This window comes from Myzus persicae, unplaced genomic scaffold (genome assembly GCF_001856785.1).
Source record: "Myzus persicae strain clone G006 unplaced genomic scaffold, MPER_G0061.0, whole genome shotgun sequence".
Lineage (NCBI taxonomy): Eukaryota > Metazoa > Arthropoda > Insecta > Hemiptera > Aphididae > Myzus > Myzus persicae.
Genome location: NW_019101135.1, coordinates 581,271 through 599,428, shown reverse-complemented (window position 1 = coordinate 599,428; position 18,158 = coordinate 581,271). Strand labels below are relative to the sequence as shown.

General features: G+C 28.9%; 2 protein-coding genes across 9 annotated transcripts in view; one reads left to right on the top strand and one right to left on the bottom strand.

Annotated features, from left to right (window-relative positions):
• Positions 1-18,158, top strand: part of LOC111027871 (voltage-dependent T-type calcium channel subunit alpha-1G) — a 262,059-nt gene that overhangs the window by 137,824 nt on the left and 106,077 nt on the right. For all 8 annotated transcript variants that reach the window (XM_022306346.1, XM_022306344.1, XM_022306345.1 and 5 more), the window contains one exon: positions 13,735-13,827. In XM_022306346.1, the coding sequence (XP_022162038.1) occupies positions 13,735-13,827 (93 nt within the window). The remainder of the gene's footprint in view (positions 1-13,734; positions 13,828-18,158) is intronic.
• Positions 1,007-11,642, bottom strand: LOC111027875 (probable cytochrome P450 6a13). Its single transcript, XM_022306355.1, is given in 7 exon segments — positions 1,007-1,339; positions 1,441-1,689; positions 1,911-2,135; positions 2,221-3,113; positions 3,115-3,150; positions 10,302-10,536; positions 10,641-11,642. Coding segments are annotated over 7 exon segments (2,688 nt in total). The 5' UTR covers positions 11,524-11,642; the 3' UTR covers positions 1,007-1,172.

The window sequence follows — 18,158 nt, the reverse complement described above, 5'->3', positions numbered from 1 at the left end:
AATATGAGTATCAAGTTTTTAACTAATGTTATGGTATGGAATAACATGAAACTCGAAGAGTCACCTTAAATAAGTAATAAAACTATAACGGACGAAACAAATATCAAATAAAATTATATGCACTCAAACAAACAATTATATGAACATACATACGAGCAATAATAGTTTATGTCTAACAAGAACACATTCCGTTATGATTTGTATAATGAACCATTTAGCATAAAAATATATTGTAATTGTTCATATTTTAAGTGTGAGGTGTGTTTTACCGATGTAATATTTTTTAGCATGAAATAAAGGCGTGTTATATCGATCCAAAATATGCTAAAGTCCGTTTCTGTCACGGTTGGACTTACGCTAACTACCATAATATATCATTTATTCACGTACAACTGTAGACAAGCACCCAAAACATTTGAATATTGCAAGAAAAAGAATAAAAGAGACTGTTAAAGAACATAAGTTGAAAAAATATGACATACTGTGATGTATTAGGCAATGTTCACAAACCAAATTGCAATATTCAAATATTTTGTACATTTCTGAATAATCATACATCATGTTAACATCTAATTCAATTAAATATTGCATATCTCTGTGTCTCGTTGACATGTTCACAAATCTAACTTTTATGCACAAATTAAATTTATTTTTCACTTATTTTCCCAAACAATACCTTACGTATTTCGCACTGTAATTGAAATTTGAGTGGTGTCTTACTAAAAAATTGAAAACATTTAGGAACTATTGCATTTTAAATGAAATTTTAGTTTGAGATTTATTAAATATTCAATACCAATAAAACAGAGATATTTTTATTTTTTAACACATTTCGCAAAGGTATACTACCGAGATAATTACCTCTACTGGCTCTACTCCCTAAACTTGATTTTCAATAACAATTTGCATCCAACTGTCGATGAATATTAAGTAAAAAATAAAAAAACATCTTCCATTCATAATAAATTTAAATTTAAAAAACAAGTATTCAAACAATTCGAAAGAGTATTTAAAATAAAGATTGTATACTTACAAATTCAATACATATTATTATAATATTTTTGAAATTATACAAATATAATATATATCATATATAGTAAAATCCACACAATTTTCTCAGGTTACGAACTGTTAATTTTTTTTTTGTTCAAATACATAATTCTTAACTAAAGTTAAGCAATTTTTTGAAATTTTAACCAAATTCCATGTTTTGGCATCAATGTTAAAACTTTGTTAGAATATTTTAGAGGAACTTCTGTTTTTTCACATGGTAGGACTTCAAATTTGCTCAACATTTCGAGTAAAGCCAATCTCATTTCCATCTCAGCAAAACGTTTTCCTAAAAAAAAAAATATATATGTCATGAATAAATTGAAAAAACATTTTTTTTTTTTTTTTATATCAAGATTTATTTAAACAAATACATATTTAGAAATATACCTATACACATTCTAGGTCCATCACCAAATGGAAGATAAACACCATTAGGACGTTTATCTTTGTTTTCGGGTGAAAATCTTTCAGGATCGAATTTTTGAGGATCCTCGAAATATTTATCATCGAAATGGAGTGAGTAAATTGGAATTACTATTTTTTGGCCTTTTTCCAGTATTAGGTTGTCAGGTAAACGGTATGTTTGTGATGCTTTTCTGAATAAAGCAATTAAAGGAGGATACTTACGGAGGGTTTCTAGAACAAAAAAAATGGACAGTATTTTGATATAAACATTCTTATTTAATAATTAATTAATTTAAAACAAAATATGAAGTACAACTGAAAAACAAAAATAAACTTTTACTTTTAGTTTAATAAAGTTTTACTTAATTTTCAAATTACCTACTGACAAAAAAAAAATTGATATTTTAATGATGTTCAATTCAATGAAGAATAATATTAAAATAATGAATTACCCGCAATAACCATATCCATGTAATTAAGACTCATCAAAAATTCGTTGTCAATTTGTCCATCACTATTGGATAATTTCAACTGAAACTCTTGACGTACTTTGTCCTGAATAGACGTATTCAACGCTAATTCATATAAGATGTAACTTAAAGTAGTTGATGTTGTTTCGAACCCAGCAGCAAACATTACAAAAGCATTTGCTACAATTTGTGATTCGGAAAATTTTTCTAAAATACAATTTTAAAATTGTATAAGTACGACGATAATATTACTTTATTTAATTTTGATATTTTCAATGTAAAAATACTTTACCTTCTTTGGGTAAATTTGCATTCAAAGTCAATTCATTTCTTGCCTGCATTAAACAATTAACGAAGTCATTTCTGACTATTTTATTTTCAAGTCTATACGCTATCGTTTCTTTAAACGCCGAGTGAAAGAAGTCAGTCGCATCCGTTGGAAAATCTTTCACCCTTACAACTTTCAAAAGTGAGGGGGTCACCATCAGGCACAGCTCCCTGAAAAGAGTTCTTAGTGAAGGTATGAATATCGATTTTCCGTACTTTCGAAATGGGGATTCATCATCGCTTATGGAGTTCAGCTTGAGCCCGAAAGCGCAAGTGCCGATGACGTCGGTCGAATACTTCCCCATGATGTCTCTTACTTCTATTTCTTCGTTTCCCCCCCTTAAACACTTGTCGATGTTTGTCATCAATACGTCTCCACACTCTTTGATCTGATCGTACATCGTCTTGAGCTTTCCCGACGTGAAAGCGGGGGTCAATTTGTTTCTTATTGTTTTCCATCGGGGATTTTCCATGAAGAACAAGTTGTCCGACAATGGATTCGCCGCTAAATCCGAGTAAATACCACGGTCTGGGAAAGACGAGAAGTCTTTTATTAGCACGTTGTTGATTATTTCTGGATCACGAATCATCAAATACGGTGTCCTCATCTGGAACAGTCCTCCGTATTTTAGACCAGCAAACTTGTAGTAGATTTTGTTGTAAAACTCCAAAGGGTGGTCTTTTGACAAAGCTACTCTCACAAAGTTTCCGAACAACGGAATCGGCCTGATGTAGGGCACGTTGAGTTTTTCCCATTTACTGAACGTTGAAATGCAAAAGTAATAGGTGATCGTCACCCCGACTAAACACGCCGAGGCGATATAAATCCACCAGTCGGTGGTTGACGATGATAGATTCATGGCCTGGTCGGTATTATAAACAATTATGAACTATACGCCATACACAGTACACACTCAAGTCGACACTGTTCCTTGGTAGACAGCAGAGAGTAATAATATTATAAAGAGAATTATAAGGTACCAGCACCGTCTAATTCGGTGGGGTTATCTGAATCACTTCGCATTTGGTGTCCACACATTTATGAGGTATTTGCTCGTGTGTGTGTGTGTGTGTGTGTGTGTGTGTGCCACCTCCATGTTACCGAATGTACCTACCTAATTATTATTAAGTGTTAGACGTTCAGACGAGAGTATAAAATTCTATCGATATTTTTCTGCGTATTTTCCCGGGGGTATGAGATTATAATGTGTGTCCCTAGTATAATGGTGCTGGGTGCACAGTACTTTGAATAAGTTGAACTATATTTATTATTAAAGTTTGAATTTGATTTTATTTCTAGTTCAAGTTTCTAAATCACGGGTGTATATTATACTTTAATTCCTACTTGGTTTTTAAATTATACACAATATTACTGTGTATTATACATTGATATTATGTCGCATAGTTATTATTTTATAAATTAAAATCCAATCATTGTATTGAAGTTACGTACAGTAAAATTAAATTAAACCACGATGGTCTAAATCTTATTTTGAATGGGTACATAATAAAACTAAAATAACGATAGTAATATTTACAAAGTTTCCTACTTTTGTCGATGTTACAGTGCGTATAGTGTATAGTGTTTACGTTCAGTAGAACCAACCTTGTGTCGTTAGCTTCAATATATCAGAATTAATTGACCTATAATTTAAGTTTAGAACATAGTCTGTGTTCACGGGTCAGCCTTTTTACGATATTTCAATTTCAAACTGAAATACGGTCATTTTTAAATTGTAACATTTTACATAAATTCATTACTCGCATAAAAATTATAATACCTCCATAAAGGCAACTTAAGAATACAGATAACGTTTGAAAATTTAAATTTCAAAATAGTTCAATTCAATCCAATACTAAAGCTATCAACACAATGTTAATTCTACTGGACGTACATATTATGGCTTGTTGCGCGTGGCTCATAGAGAGAAAACAAACAGTGCGCTGTTATCATCTCAAAGTAAAATACATTATCTTTTTTGAAATTTTTTATTTTTTGAATAACTTCTAAAATACAATGCAATCAACATTCGATTATTTTGAAAACTCATATTTGATATTTAAAAAAATATGATATGAAGATAATGCATAATTTAAAAACTAAGTAGTAAAGCATAATAATATATTACTATATTAGAACATATTAATTATAAATTGTATTGCTTTCAGAATATCATTATTTGAATATTTTTCTTAAGTACCTACCTAAATATATAATATAGGTATCCCTATTGTAATTTGAAATAAACTGTATGTCTTACCTAATAGTCAGAGTTGGCCACTCGAATATAAACGTGGCCCAACGTAGTTCTGAATTTGAATTATTATATTTTTTTATCTGTTACAAATAAGCATATAACATATTGTATTATTATCAGAACCCGGTTGCATTACATATTTTATAAATTGGTAATTAGACTCTATATTTAGATATTACGAAAAATTGTCTAATTAATCAGATATGTGGTTACAAACAGTAATTTGATTTTATCTCCGTGTAAGCACTGATTATTAAATAACAGTGTTCATGGTTTTATTATGTACCATAGGTTAATCTCTTGTTTTCGAGTGTTTTTTGTTTGCTTAACTGGTTTGTCTATTTATCTGCAACACGGCGTCGTTGCGTAGTTATTATAATTAATAATTTTGAGTAATTTAATATAATATTTTGATCATTTTGTTCTATGTATTGTTTCTAGCGCAGGTATTATGGTAGGTTCTATTGGTTCTACTCTAATAAAGTGATTAAGTCAAGTATTTCGAGTATTTCAAAATCGTCAACCACAGTGTAAAACACAAAATATGTTATTAAATTATTGTATATCCAGTGGTGGGTTGAGTACAAATGTAGTTGAATTTATTTATTTTGTGTTTATTTTTGAAATTTCTAGGATTTCTGTTCATTGTTTCCAATTAGTTATCATGAAATTTGATGTGAAATATCACCTTTACGAATAATTATGCATTTTTATTTTTCATGTGTAGGCGCATTTGTATAAATTTTATTTTTTCTACTGATTGATCATTATAATTATTCATTTAGTATCAAACTCTTTTGTTTATCATAAATTAATTTTATCCTTTCGACCTCGTTATAGTCATAAATACTACATGCCATTATTATACTTGATGCTATACTTTTCTAGAATAATTATTAAATATATATTTATTTCTTAATAATTCTGAAAAGGACGTCAGCAATTAATTTGTTAACTGTATTGATGTGCCTATCATGTTCTACGTACAACAAATTAATTATCACTTTTTTTTTTTTATACATCAAATACATGTAATTAAATAATTATTTTAATTAAACCATCATAAATTTTACTGCTTACGTTATTTGGGTTCGCTAGTGTACTTTACAACTATACTATTAGTGCTATCAACTATGTACATAATATGATCACGAAAAAGGTACACATATTATAAATAATAAAGAATGAAAAGCTGTTCGATGGTAACCACATCAATCGAGAACAGTAGAACCGATTTGGCTCATTTTTTTTAAAAAATATGTTTTTCTTAATATTCCTAATGAGGATTTTACGAAAAGAAAAATTGGAAAATTCGGGAAGACCCAAATTAAAATATTTTGAAAAATGTCAAATAATGGCATGCGTTTCTTAGCTAATTGTTTTCAAAATGTTTTAACCTTGAACACATATTTACTTACTCTACACCTTCATTGGAATGTGTTTCACAAACCACCTGTATTGTTTCATCTTGGATGGTAATTGAGAGATAACTTTGTATATTATATAAAATCACTAACGAATGTATTAGAACACTCATTTCAAACAATATTTCGAATATAAAAACGATAAATAAACAAATGGCATAACCTACAACACAAATACCTAAGACATATATTATGAAACATGCAAGTATAAATAACTATGCAAAATCAATCAGAAATAAATATTAGCAATGTTTATGTATACACTTGGTCCGTTATTTTTCTTTATATGCTTCTTATCTTTATACTCGTAAAATCGTACTATATTAGAACAGATAAAACCAAAAAAAAAAATCATTTAACATCATCATAGGTACCTACAGTAATAAATTATCCAAATATGATTATACAATAATCTATAAACATAGGTCGTATACTAGTAAAGCACCGATTCTTTATCACAATTGAACGCAATTTAAAATCATGCAATTGATTTCTTTGAAATTTGCCGATAATTATAATATTTTAATCAGTGTTGTTTATTTTTTTATTTTTATTTTTTTGACCAATTACTTACCAGTTTGTTTTGCTGTATAAAAAATGTATTTGTTTCATAATATATTTATTTTTCTGTTATTACTTTCAGAGTTTTAAACTTTAAAATCATTCCAAAGCCCTATTCTTCCGTTTTAAATCAACTTCGGAACAAACTAATTATTCTTTCTAAAGGAAACTAATCAATTAATTTCTTCGTTATAATACTTCATGGACAAAAAAAAACAATAAATGTGCTAATAATAAATACAGGAAATGTGGTCTTAACTATTATAATCTATTAGGAATATATTTAAAAATGAATGATTGTGTGGTTTTTTTTAAATATTATTTATAGATTTTAAATCATAACCTTGGTGCTGGTATGTTGAATTGGACTAGTGCATTTACGTTATTCACGTACGTTAGGCTAACCATCTAGACCAGTGGTTCCCAACCTTTTTGGTACTATGGACCACTATGAGAACTTTGGATACGTCACGGACCACCTCAATTGTATACCTTATTTTTCTTACAAATAAGAATCAATTTTTTTTCACATATTTTAGAATTTTGATTATTATTACATGAATATGAGGCTTTTAATAACATGGATTTCACTATGTAATATAAATTTATAAAGAAACGACGTACTATACACGATTGTCAGTAATTAGTGTTATGCCTCAAAGGAAAATGAAATTATTAAAATATTTTTACATTTTGTAAGTATGGCTCGCGGACCACCTGACAATGTCTCGCGGACCACTAGTGGTCCACGGACCATAGGTTGGGAACCTATGATCTAGACTATACCATATCTACGTTAGCAAATGTTGCATACATTGCATAATATTCTTGATATCATTTTTTTGATATAATTGAAAATTAAGCAATTTGAAAAATTTTGTATTTTTATTGAATACTATATTATTGTCGATGTACACTTATGTACTTACAACCAATTCACAGCACACATCTTGTTTGACTCGGAATACCGGTTGAGAACCACTGTATGGGTGTTGGGTCACGAGCCTCAAATTGTATCGATAGATCGATAGATATTGTATTGAAACTTGAAACATTCCACTATTACTTGAATTATCATTTTTCATACTCCGTGAAATTTTCAAAACATTTACCCTGAGATTGAACTTTTTTTTTTGTAAAATTTCATTATTGACAAAAGCCATCAAATTGTTATTGATTTGTAGTTAAAAATTTAAAAATACGCAAACAAATTTATATTAATTGCTATATTAATAAGTCTATATATTGAAATACAAGGTTCCTCATATTATGTATTTTTACCAGAAACTTAAAATTAAAAAAAAAAAAAACAAATGCACTATTTTTTTGTACAAGTTTCAAATTCAACTTCAACAAAATTTGATGTCTAAACGAAAAATAATGATTTTTTTGTTTTGTTTTAATTCAAAAAATAACATTTGCAGGGACTTGAAACTTATCTTGAATACAATCAGAATCCCTTGTTATTTGTTTTCACATTTTGAAAAAATATTATTTAGATTAATTTAAGGTCATTGTCAATTTGTACCACGAACCTATTCCATCGTATAACGGTAATAGTCAGCATTAACTAAAAATGTAATAACAATGATATATAGCTACATAATTTTATAATATCTAGTGGTATTATAAATGCAATTTTTTAGTTAAAAATAATTAATTAAACCTATCCTTATTAATAATTATTGCAAAATAAATTACTTTTAATAGTTTTACGAATATATTATAAAAGCGATAGACTGGCAGACCGTTATCGCTACCTCTCAGAATAGTTTTTTGTATGCAATGATTTATCATTGAGTTCATATAGGTATAAGTATAACGTGTCCATTACTGTGTCCAACTTAAAGAAGAAATACACTCGACACCTTTGGTAAACCACTCTGCGGTTACCTACTTGCCTACTATTTTTTTTTAATCACAACAAAATACAGAAAATCGTTTGAGAAGAATGCATTACTGTACTTACGTTTGAATAAAAATCTCTTAAAAAATGAATGTTGCAACTTTTTTTTTCAATTTCAATAAAATCAATTTTTGAATTACTATAATAACTTCTTTTCTTCAGAAATTAAATACTTAATGATATTTTAACAACAAAATAAATAAATGTATATGTTATTAAATGTACGAATTACCTTATTTTTTCAATGTGAATACTAAGTAAGTACTACTTTCTTGTAAAAAATATATTCTTCGTTGCAACACTAATACATTTCTTGGCCACTCAGAGTCTAAAACACGTTGTTAATAGTTTGAAATGTTTGAATACATTATTATTTAAACCTCGCATACAGTGAAATCTTATACTTTCAGATACTTTTATGCGTTATGAAACTTATGAGAAATAATCACATTTTTCTGGTCACAGAAATATAGGTTATTTGATATTCAATAGAAGTTTTCGGCTAGGTATATAAATATCATTATTGTTTTGAAATACTGAACTATTTTGTGGTCCAAAAAAGGTATAAAGGTGGAAAAATTATCCACTAATTGGTTTACAGTGAAAAGGGGGGCTCATCATTTGAAAAACAAAGGTTTGTATCTGCACAGGACACTCATTTTTGGACATTGAGTAAACTATATTAATGTTTGGTATTAGTTATAAATCATTATATACGACTACAAAAATAAATGCCTACCTCAAATACAACATTATAAAAATAATTCATGACATACTTATTATCAATTCATATAGGTACTCATATACAATGTATTTTATATGTTTATTTGATTCCCTTTCATTTAATATTAAGATATAAGATAATGGGAAATGTTGAAAATATCTCGATACAACAAATAAAATAAAAATCGTTCATTTTTTTCCGGTTGGCAGTCACATTAAAACTTCAATGTTTCTTTTAGTCTATAAATTTTAATCTTTGGTCATTCAGTTCTTTTAAATCTTAGCCAAATTCCATGTTTCGGCATCAATGTTAAAACTTTATTAGAATATTTTAGAGGTATTTCTGTTTTGCCACATGGGAATACTTCAAATTTGGTTAATATTTCAACAAAAGCCAATTTCATTTCCATCTCCGCGAAACGTTTTCCTAGAAATTCAAAAATAATTATTATATTATTGTATTTAAATTACTCATTTCAAAATATACCTATACACATTCGAGGGCCATCGCCAAATGGAAGATAAATACCATTTGGTCGTTTTGCTTTTTCTTCAGTCGAAAATCTTTCAGGAATAAACTTTTCCGGGTCTTTATAATACTTAGGATCATAATGCATCGCATAAACTGGAATTATTATTTTTTGGCCCTTTTCTATAGTTAATGAATCGTTGGGTATTTGATATGTTTGTGATGCTTTTCTGAACAAAGCAACCAAAGTAGGATACTTACGAAGAGTTTCTAAAAAAATTATTATTATAATATATTATTGTATTTTGATATAACTGTGTGGTATATTTCTATTTACCATCAAATTCATGCTAACAAATAAATTATAAAATTTGATTAAATTAAAATAAATTAACATTTTTTTAAAATATTTTTATCTCGACCAGATAATCGATCAAAAATATTGCAATTTTAATATTCATAAACATTATAAATTATATTAAAATTAAATTTGATTATTTTCTAAATAGTACCGAATATTGTGACTGTTATTATTTGTTTAGATATAATATCAAAATAATAAGATCAATGATCAAGAACTGAAGATTGAAATAATGATTCTAAACATTGTACCAAGTGTCAATAAACAATAAATTAAATAGTTAGGAAAAGCCTGAAGTTACCATCGAATAAAAAACAATCTACCTCATTTATAATATTAAGATCAATAAATTACCTGCTATAACCATATCCAAGTAATTAAGATCCATCAAAAAATCATGGTTAATTTGTCCGTCATTTTTGGACAGTTTTAGTTGAATCTCTTGGCGTACTCTGTCTTGTATAGATTTATTTAATGCTAATTCATATAAACAAAAACTTATAGTAGTGGATATAGTTTCAAATCCAGCAGCAAACATTGCGAAAGCATTTGCAACGATTTGCGATTCAGTAAATTTTTCTAAAACAAAAATTTTAAAATTTAACACAACAATTTATTGTTTAACTATTGTTTAAAAAATATATAATAACTTTTTTTATATTTTAAATGAAAAAATACTTTACCATGTTTAGGTAAATCTTTATTCAACACTAAATCATTTCTTGCTTGCATTAAACAGTTAACGAAGTCATTTCTGACTATTTTATTTTCAAGTCTATAAGTCAGCGTTTCTTTGAACGCTTCGTGAAAAAAGTCAGTCGCATCCGTTGGAAAATCTTTCACTCTTACGACTTTCAAAAGTGCAGGAGTAATCATCAAACACAATTCTCTGAAAAGCATTCTCATTGAAGGTGTGAATATCGATTTGCCGTACTTACGAAATAGGGATTCGTCATCGGTTATGGCGTTCAACTTGAGGCCAAAAACGCAAGTGCCGATGACGTCAGTAGAATACTTTCCCATGATGTCCCTTATTTCTATTTCGTTGTTGTTTTCATTTAATTTGATATCGACGTTTTTCATCAATACGTCTCCGCACTCTTTGATCTGATCGTACATTGTCTTGAGCTTTCCCGACGTGAAAGCGGGGGTCAATTTGTTTCTTATAGTTTTCCATTGAGGATTTTCCATGAAAAACAGGTTGTTCGACAACGGGTTGACCGCGAAATCCGAGTAAATTCCGCGGTCGGGGAACGACGAGAAGTCTTTTATCATCACGTCGTTGATTATTTCGGGATCGCGGACCATTAAATAAGGCGTTCTCATCTGGAACAGTCCTCCATATTTGCGACCCTCGAACTCGTTATAGATTTTGTTGTAAAATTCCAGCGGATGGTCCTTGCCCAAGGCTATGTTCAAAAAGTTCCCAAACAACGGGATCGGTTTTATGTACGGCACGTTGAGCTTTTCCCATTTCTGAAAGGTCGACACGCAGAAATAATAGACGATCGTCACTATTATCGTGCATGCCGTAACGACATTTATCCACCAATCGGTGGTGAACATGGCCGGAGATCGTTTGCACGGAATACGACAAACAACTTACCGACAGAAGTCAACACCGCAATCCTTTAAAGTGGACACTAATGCTGTATACGATCTAATGTAACAAAGATAACATTCCGTTGGATGTTTTCGAGAGTATATATATTTTTTATATTTATAACTATGACCTCCGTGTTCGGAGGGGGTTTCCTGTTTTTCACACGGTAATGTGTTATTGTCCATCGAACCACAGCTGTAGTAGGTCAGCCCATAATAATATGTAAAACGTTAATTTTAATATTGATACCTACGTATAATGATTGGCACTTTAATTGGATAATTTACTTTAACTATTTAATTGTACAATACAATTTTCAACCGAAATTGTTATTATGCCATAAGCGTTAAAGTTACTACGAACAAAAACAGTTCATATTTATATATTATTATGTTTATTATTATAAGCATATTTAAATAGAATATTATAAACCGGTTTATTCTGTTGTGTTTGGTAAAAATAAGTCTTGTAGGTTATAGCCTATGATGGTGAAACACAGACATCTTTACTAAGTATATAGATTTGGTATAGGAGTGAGGAATCTGTGTGTTGATATTATCATGTTATCCATCTTAAATAAATAAGCTACCTAAATGTTTAGTATATTGTTTCATATCTTTCAATCGATAACACTTTACAAATTAACGTTTTTGAAAAACAATTACTATACGAAAATCAGTTAGGTAACAATATATAATATACAATCATAATTTATTATTTTTTTATTTACCTACACTTAAACACTGTTGTTACTTATAAGCATTTTCATTTCAAAGATAACCAATTAATTTATGGATCACAAAAAGTACAAATTACGGAATGTATAATAATGATGCACCGTGTACACTTCTATATTAATGATTGGCATTACTAGTTATACCTTTTTCTGTTATGTTTTGAGGCTTTAGGCAAAGCTATAAGTTAGAAATAAAAGCAAATGCATGGTGTTAGTTCAAGGCATGATCACACATGCACACTATCAATATCATAGTAGGTATCATACCATCATATTATAAACGCTGGGAACCAACTAGTATGTTTGTTGATAAACATACCTTTATGTGATGATAATTAAACCAATAATAAATATATCTTTTTCTAGTAATTAACATTAAATTTTTTTTTAATATCCTTAAAAATGAGTTACACGGCTTTCATTATTATAAAAAACCACTATCATATTTAAACTAATATGGTAAAGTTAAAGTAAAAAGTAAAGTAAATTTTAACAAAGTTACATAATGAGTTCAATTTTTTTTTTTAATAACTATTCTAACTTCACGAGTTAATATTTTTCCACGATTTGCAGTTACTAATTGGTTAATCAATCTTATAGTCGAGTTAAGTAAATTTTCTTTTAAAATATATTTGTTTTTTACTTTTTTACTTTTTTACAAATGTACTGACTGTGATTTGGCATAGACTGATCATATTTAGTCGAAAAGAAGTGAATAACTTTCTACCAAAGTTGTATAATATTATGTTATGTTATGTTATAACTATACTATTTATTTTATAATAAACTGATATTTCTGAATTATCAGTTAACACTTCGTGCACAGATATATAAATCTGAGTAAAGTTCAGTTGATTGTGTTGTAGTAGGATAAACTTAAACGTTTCAAAACAAGTGTATAGACAAATAAACATAAATACCACTCAGCAGCGAGAAGTATGTATTAGACACTTGTGTGTGTGTATATATATATATATAAGTTATAATCATAGTTTCTGTACAATATAAACTTAGATAAAATACAAAAGAATGGGTTATACTTTATATATAACATAATATACTCGCATATAGATATATATGTAGAAAAAAAACTATATTGGAGCCAAAAAGTGTCTAATACACCGCAATAAAGGGTGATGGAAAGACATCAATGATTTGAAGTTTTCTGGCTGATTTATCGGATGAGATTGGACATCCCTATTGCAAACTGTTTGGCCACGTTCCCGGGAGTAGTGATTAATGTTGACTAGGGGTCTTGAAGTAAGCTGGAAGAAAAGCGTTCACGAGCAGACGGTGCGTTGAATTTAAACCGAGTACTTATGAACAACGAATACAAGTTTTGCCACGCGTTTTCGCTGGATCGAACCGATTTTTGTTCTATGAAATTTGGACGATCTATAAATGCACTAAGACGTATTAATTTATTTTTATTTTCTAGGTCATAAGCTTGGAAGGATGGGTAGACATAATGTATTACGTCCAAGACGCTCATTCATTCTGGGATTGGATTTACTTCGTGCTGCTCATCGTGGTAAGTTACGTGCATGACCAGAATCGGTATCGATTTATAAGACGAATATCTTTGAGTTAAAAAATATTATGATTAAGTATGAAAATAATAACATAATATAATATATTAGGTAACCTTATCTTATTTTTATACACCCGCGTACTAGACAAAATACCCCAAGTAAGGTAAACCCCTTAACCTAACATAGTACGACGCATATATCTCACTTTAGGTATATAACCCTTAAATGTAAGCCTAATCATTAATTCATTAGTAACTGCGTATTTATTATTGATGTATTATGACAGAGTGTAGCTAATAACGTTAAATAAATTATTTATATGTACAATTATACCTAACAATATTATTTATTAAATCAAATCAAAACATTCGTGTGAACAAAGTATATTACCTATACCAAATGTTTAATTGTATTTACAATATTCCAATTACTTATATGTTATGTCCACTCAATAGCAGTATAATAGTATACATTAATATTATATTTAAGTGTATTTTCATCATACGATGAGTGAGGCATTATAAGCTAATTCTTGTTTTCAATTTGGAACACTGCGTGTTTGAACTTGAAACATCAAACACTCGACTGAAAAATAAATTGACATGTATTTTTTAAGTAGTAAACAATATCTTGGCTTCCGTCGTTTGGAATCCTATTGGCTAATGCTGCACATAATGCAATAATTCTTGGGCGACTACGAAATAAGTTTTTAAAATATGCAAGTTATGCACGCAGGACTCAATGGCCTCCACATATTGATTTACCAATACTCGAGTATCTCAAGCTTGATTCTCTAGCAGATCGCAGGCAAGCTGCTAACCTTAAACTTCTTACTAAATTATTAAATGGGCAGATTGATTCACCAACACCTACCATCTCTAATTCCTATAAATGTCCCTCCACGCTACTCCCAACAACACACCACTTTTAATTATTTGCCAATCTACTCCACGAATTATGGCTTAAATGAACCACTTCGGCGTTGTATGTTTATTGCCAATTCTGACCCGTTCTTTTCCATCTCATAACTCTAACCAAGTCATTTTTTAATGATTTCCTGCTTTTATATCAAACTTTTGTAATTTTAATTTTAGTAAATATTAATAAAACTGTATGAACACATGCTTGTATTGTATACCTAAAATAAATAAATACCATACTTGAAAGCATCGTGTTATATATTTTTAAAACAAACATTATTGATTTCATAAAATACTTTACACTTTGAAATTAAATTATATTCTCAACAGTAATGTTTGTATTTTATTACACAATGTTTAAATACAAGTTCAAGTGTTCACCTTCTCATACAGTTTTTTGTTTTCTTGAATAATTGTAAAATACTTTTTTACAATACGAATATAAAATCCTATTGTCGATTTGAAACGGCTAACTCAATTAGTTTAATTATTTCTTTTGTTATAAAAATAAAAGATATATTTACATTTACTTGAGTAGGATTACAAAAAAAAAGATACTGGAAAAGAAAATTATGAAAAAGTACATTAACATTCTGCTGTGTAAAAAAACTACTATAAACTACAGAATATTCAGTGGGTAAGTACAGATATAAAAATAGAAATAATAACTAAGTTTTAAAACTGTTTGTGTGTATTTGGTTATGTATTATTTAACTGTTTCTAAGTAATTTTAAGGAAGTATGAATAAGGAAATTATGATCCTATTGAAATAATGTAAAATAGTAGCATATAATACGTGTAACCAACTGTCTGTGGACATTTCTTTTTTTAATTCAAAATAAATGGTACGGTGTCTTATTATATTATACCCCAAACTATGATCTATGCAATTATTCAAAGTGAATTAGTAGTATATGCAATATCGTATGCATATAATTAATAATTTAATTTATATACAAACTAATTAATGTGGACATTAAACAAAATATACAACTTACGTTATTATTTCTTGTAACTTTAGCGGGAGTCGATGAAGCATGTGCGTACTTGAGTATGAGGTATTATTGAAAGAAAATGTGAAGGTATAGACGAGACAATAATAGATATTATAAATACTTTGAGCTGATTGTTAAATTGGATTGTGCATAAATAATGCTAATTTTACAATTTATGTTCATATTTGAAATATGGGTTATAGCAATATTAATGTTTGATCAAACTATTTAGGTACATAAGGAAACTTTTAACGAACTATTTTAATATCTTAACAAAATATGTCTGTAAAAGCTTAACTCATTTACACCACTTTACTAAGTACCTATTATACTATATATAAAGTCTATTGCCTGATCAAGTAAACCATACACAAAATGATATATTATATTATCTTGTATGTGTATAAAGATATTAGGGGTAAACGTGGTAATCAGTAATGATACAATATTTGGTCAGATATTAATGACGATAATCTTTAATAGTGATCATTTATTGTTGTTCGCAATAAAGATGTTTAATGGACATAAATTTGTTTCGTTTTCTTATATTATTCATCCATAATATTTAGTTATCTTGAGATTAATAACGGTTAGTCACAGATCGGGTAGTTACGCCAGAGATAAATTTGTTATCCGAGTGTGTCCAATGCCGGCGACAATGTCTACCTTTATTTCACTATATTTTATTTATGAATATAATAGGTATAATATTTGTCAGATTATAATCGGTCAATTATGATATTGTTAGCTATACCATACTTTATTAAACAATAATAATCTAACCGCGGCAGATGCGATGCTATTAACTATACCGACGATAGGACATATTCTGTTCGGCGAGAAAAACTTTTAGTATCGAATATAAAGACCGCTGTGCGGCCATCGGTACAGAACTGTACTTTCATGTCATCCATCTTCCGACGCCCCTGTGTTACCCATTATATCCCTTTCACATTTACTCTCATATTTTACGGTGAGGCCATAATAATTATTGTATAAGGGGAAATGTTTACCACCGCAGTTTGCCGTTAACCACTACCTACAGAATTATTTGAGTGCTAAATTTATGTCATAGATTCAAACAAAGTCTATAATAAGGACGAGAATATTCAGAGTGTTTTAGCACATATATAATGTAATTTTATGCGTTTGTTGGTTTTTATAATACGCAAACAGTTTGGAAATTTCGATGCGTCTTATAAATTATTATGAGGTTTATTGTTCTATGATCATCGCGTGGGGGATATACGAATTTAATCACATAAATGAGACAATAAACTGTCCCGGGCCATTTTCCTTCCTCCGTCGCGTATAGCATTCTCCCCTTTTAAGGGAAGTAATTACCCGTCGAATTAAAAGCCCTTTTTTTAAAGTAGCTCCCAGATTTTTAATTTCACTGTAGAATTATTATGTTTTTTTTTTTTAACGTGACGACGAAGACCGTACATAAAAACAATAGACTAATGCATTCGTAATGGTACGGATACGGTGCTTAAAATTTGTTCATCTCCTCTCGTACTCACGGAGGTTCACATTTTGAATACACTGACAACCACAAAAGCGTAAGAGAAAAAAATCTCTTTACAACGGACATCCAAAGCGAATTTAAAAAAAAAAAAGTGTTTTCTATTGATGTGTACTCACTATATAATACATTATTAGAAAGCTTAATTCTAAATCTAAAAGGGAAAAAAAGAAAGGCTTTATTTACTGCTTAGCGGTTGCTTGCTATAATAGTTTTTACACCTACACTACTCTTTAAGTGATTGTTAAGTGCAATGTTTCCATCGTGTATATAATGTTTATATAATTTATCGTAAGGTCACAATCATAATTCCTTGCATGTTATTGGGCATTTTAAAACGTGCTTAATATCAAAAAAAAAATACCTGTGTACACCGTTTATGCTTTTCTTCTTAGATTGCAAAATGGTAGTGCACGACTTATTACGTGTTAGAAACAGTTAGACAGATAAAAAAAAATGATTTTACAAGAGTACGTTTATAAAGTCAAAATCAATTAGTTAATTGGTGAAAATTATTTAATTCAGTATAATATCGACCATTAATCCTTATTAGAATATAGATAATATTCATATTATTATTCGTTTAATTCCTAAAAAAAATAATAGTTGTTGTCTTAATTTAATTGTATAATAAGTATGCACTATGCTACACTTTTTCTTCATATGATTTTCTATTTTTTACTGACAAACACATGTGGTAGTTAAATACCAATACAAATTGTTTTTTTTAAGGAAGCGAATGATACCTACTTTTAAAAATTTATGTTAAAGGTTAAACAATATATTTATTGATGTTATATTTCAATTTATTTTGACCATTAATGGTTTTGAGTTCATTGTAAACGGTACTACAAAAGCTAAATTGACATTTTATAAATCTAACAGCTAAA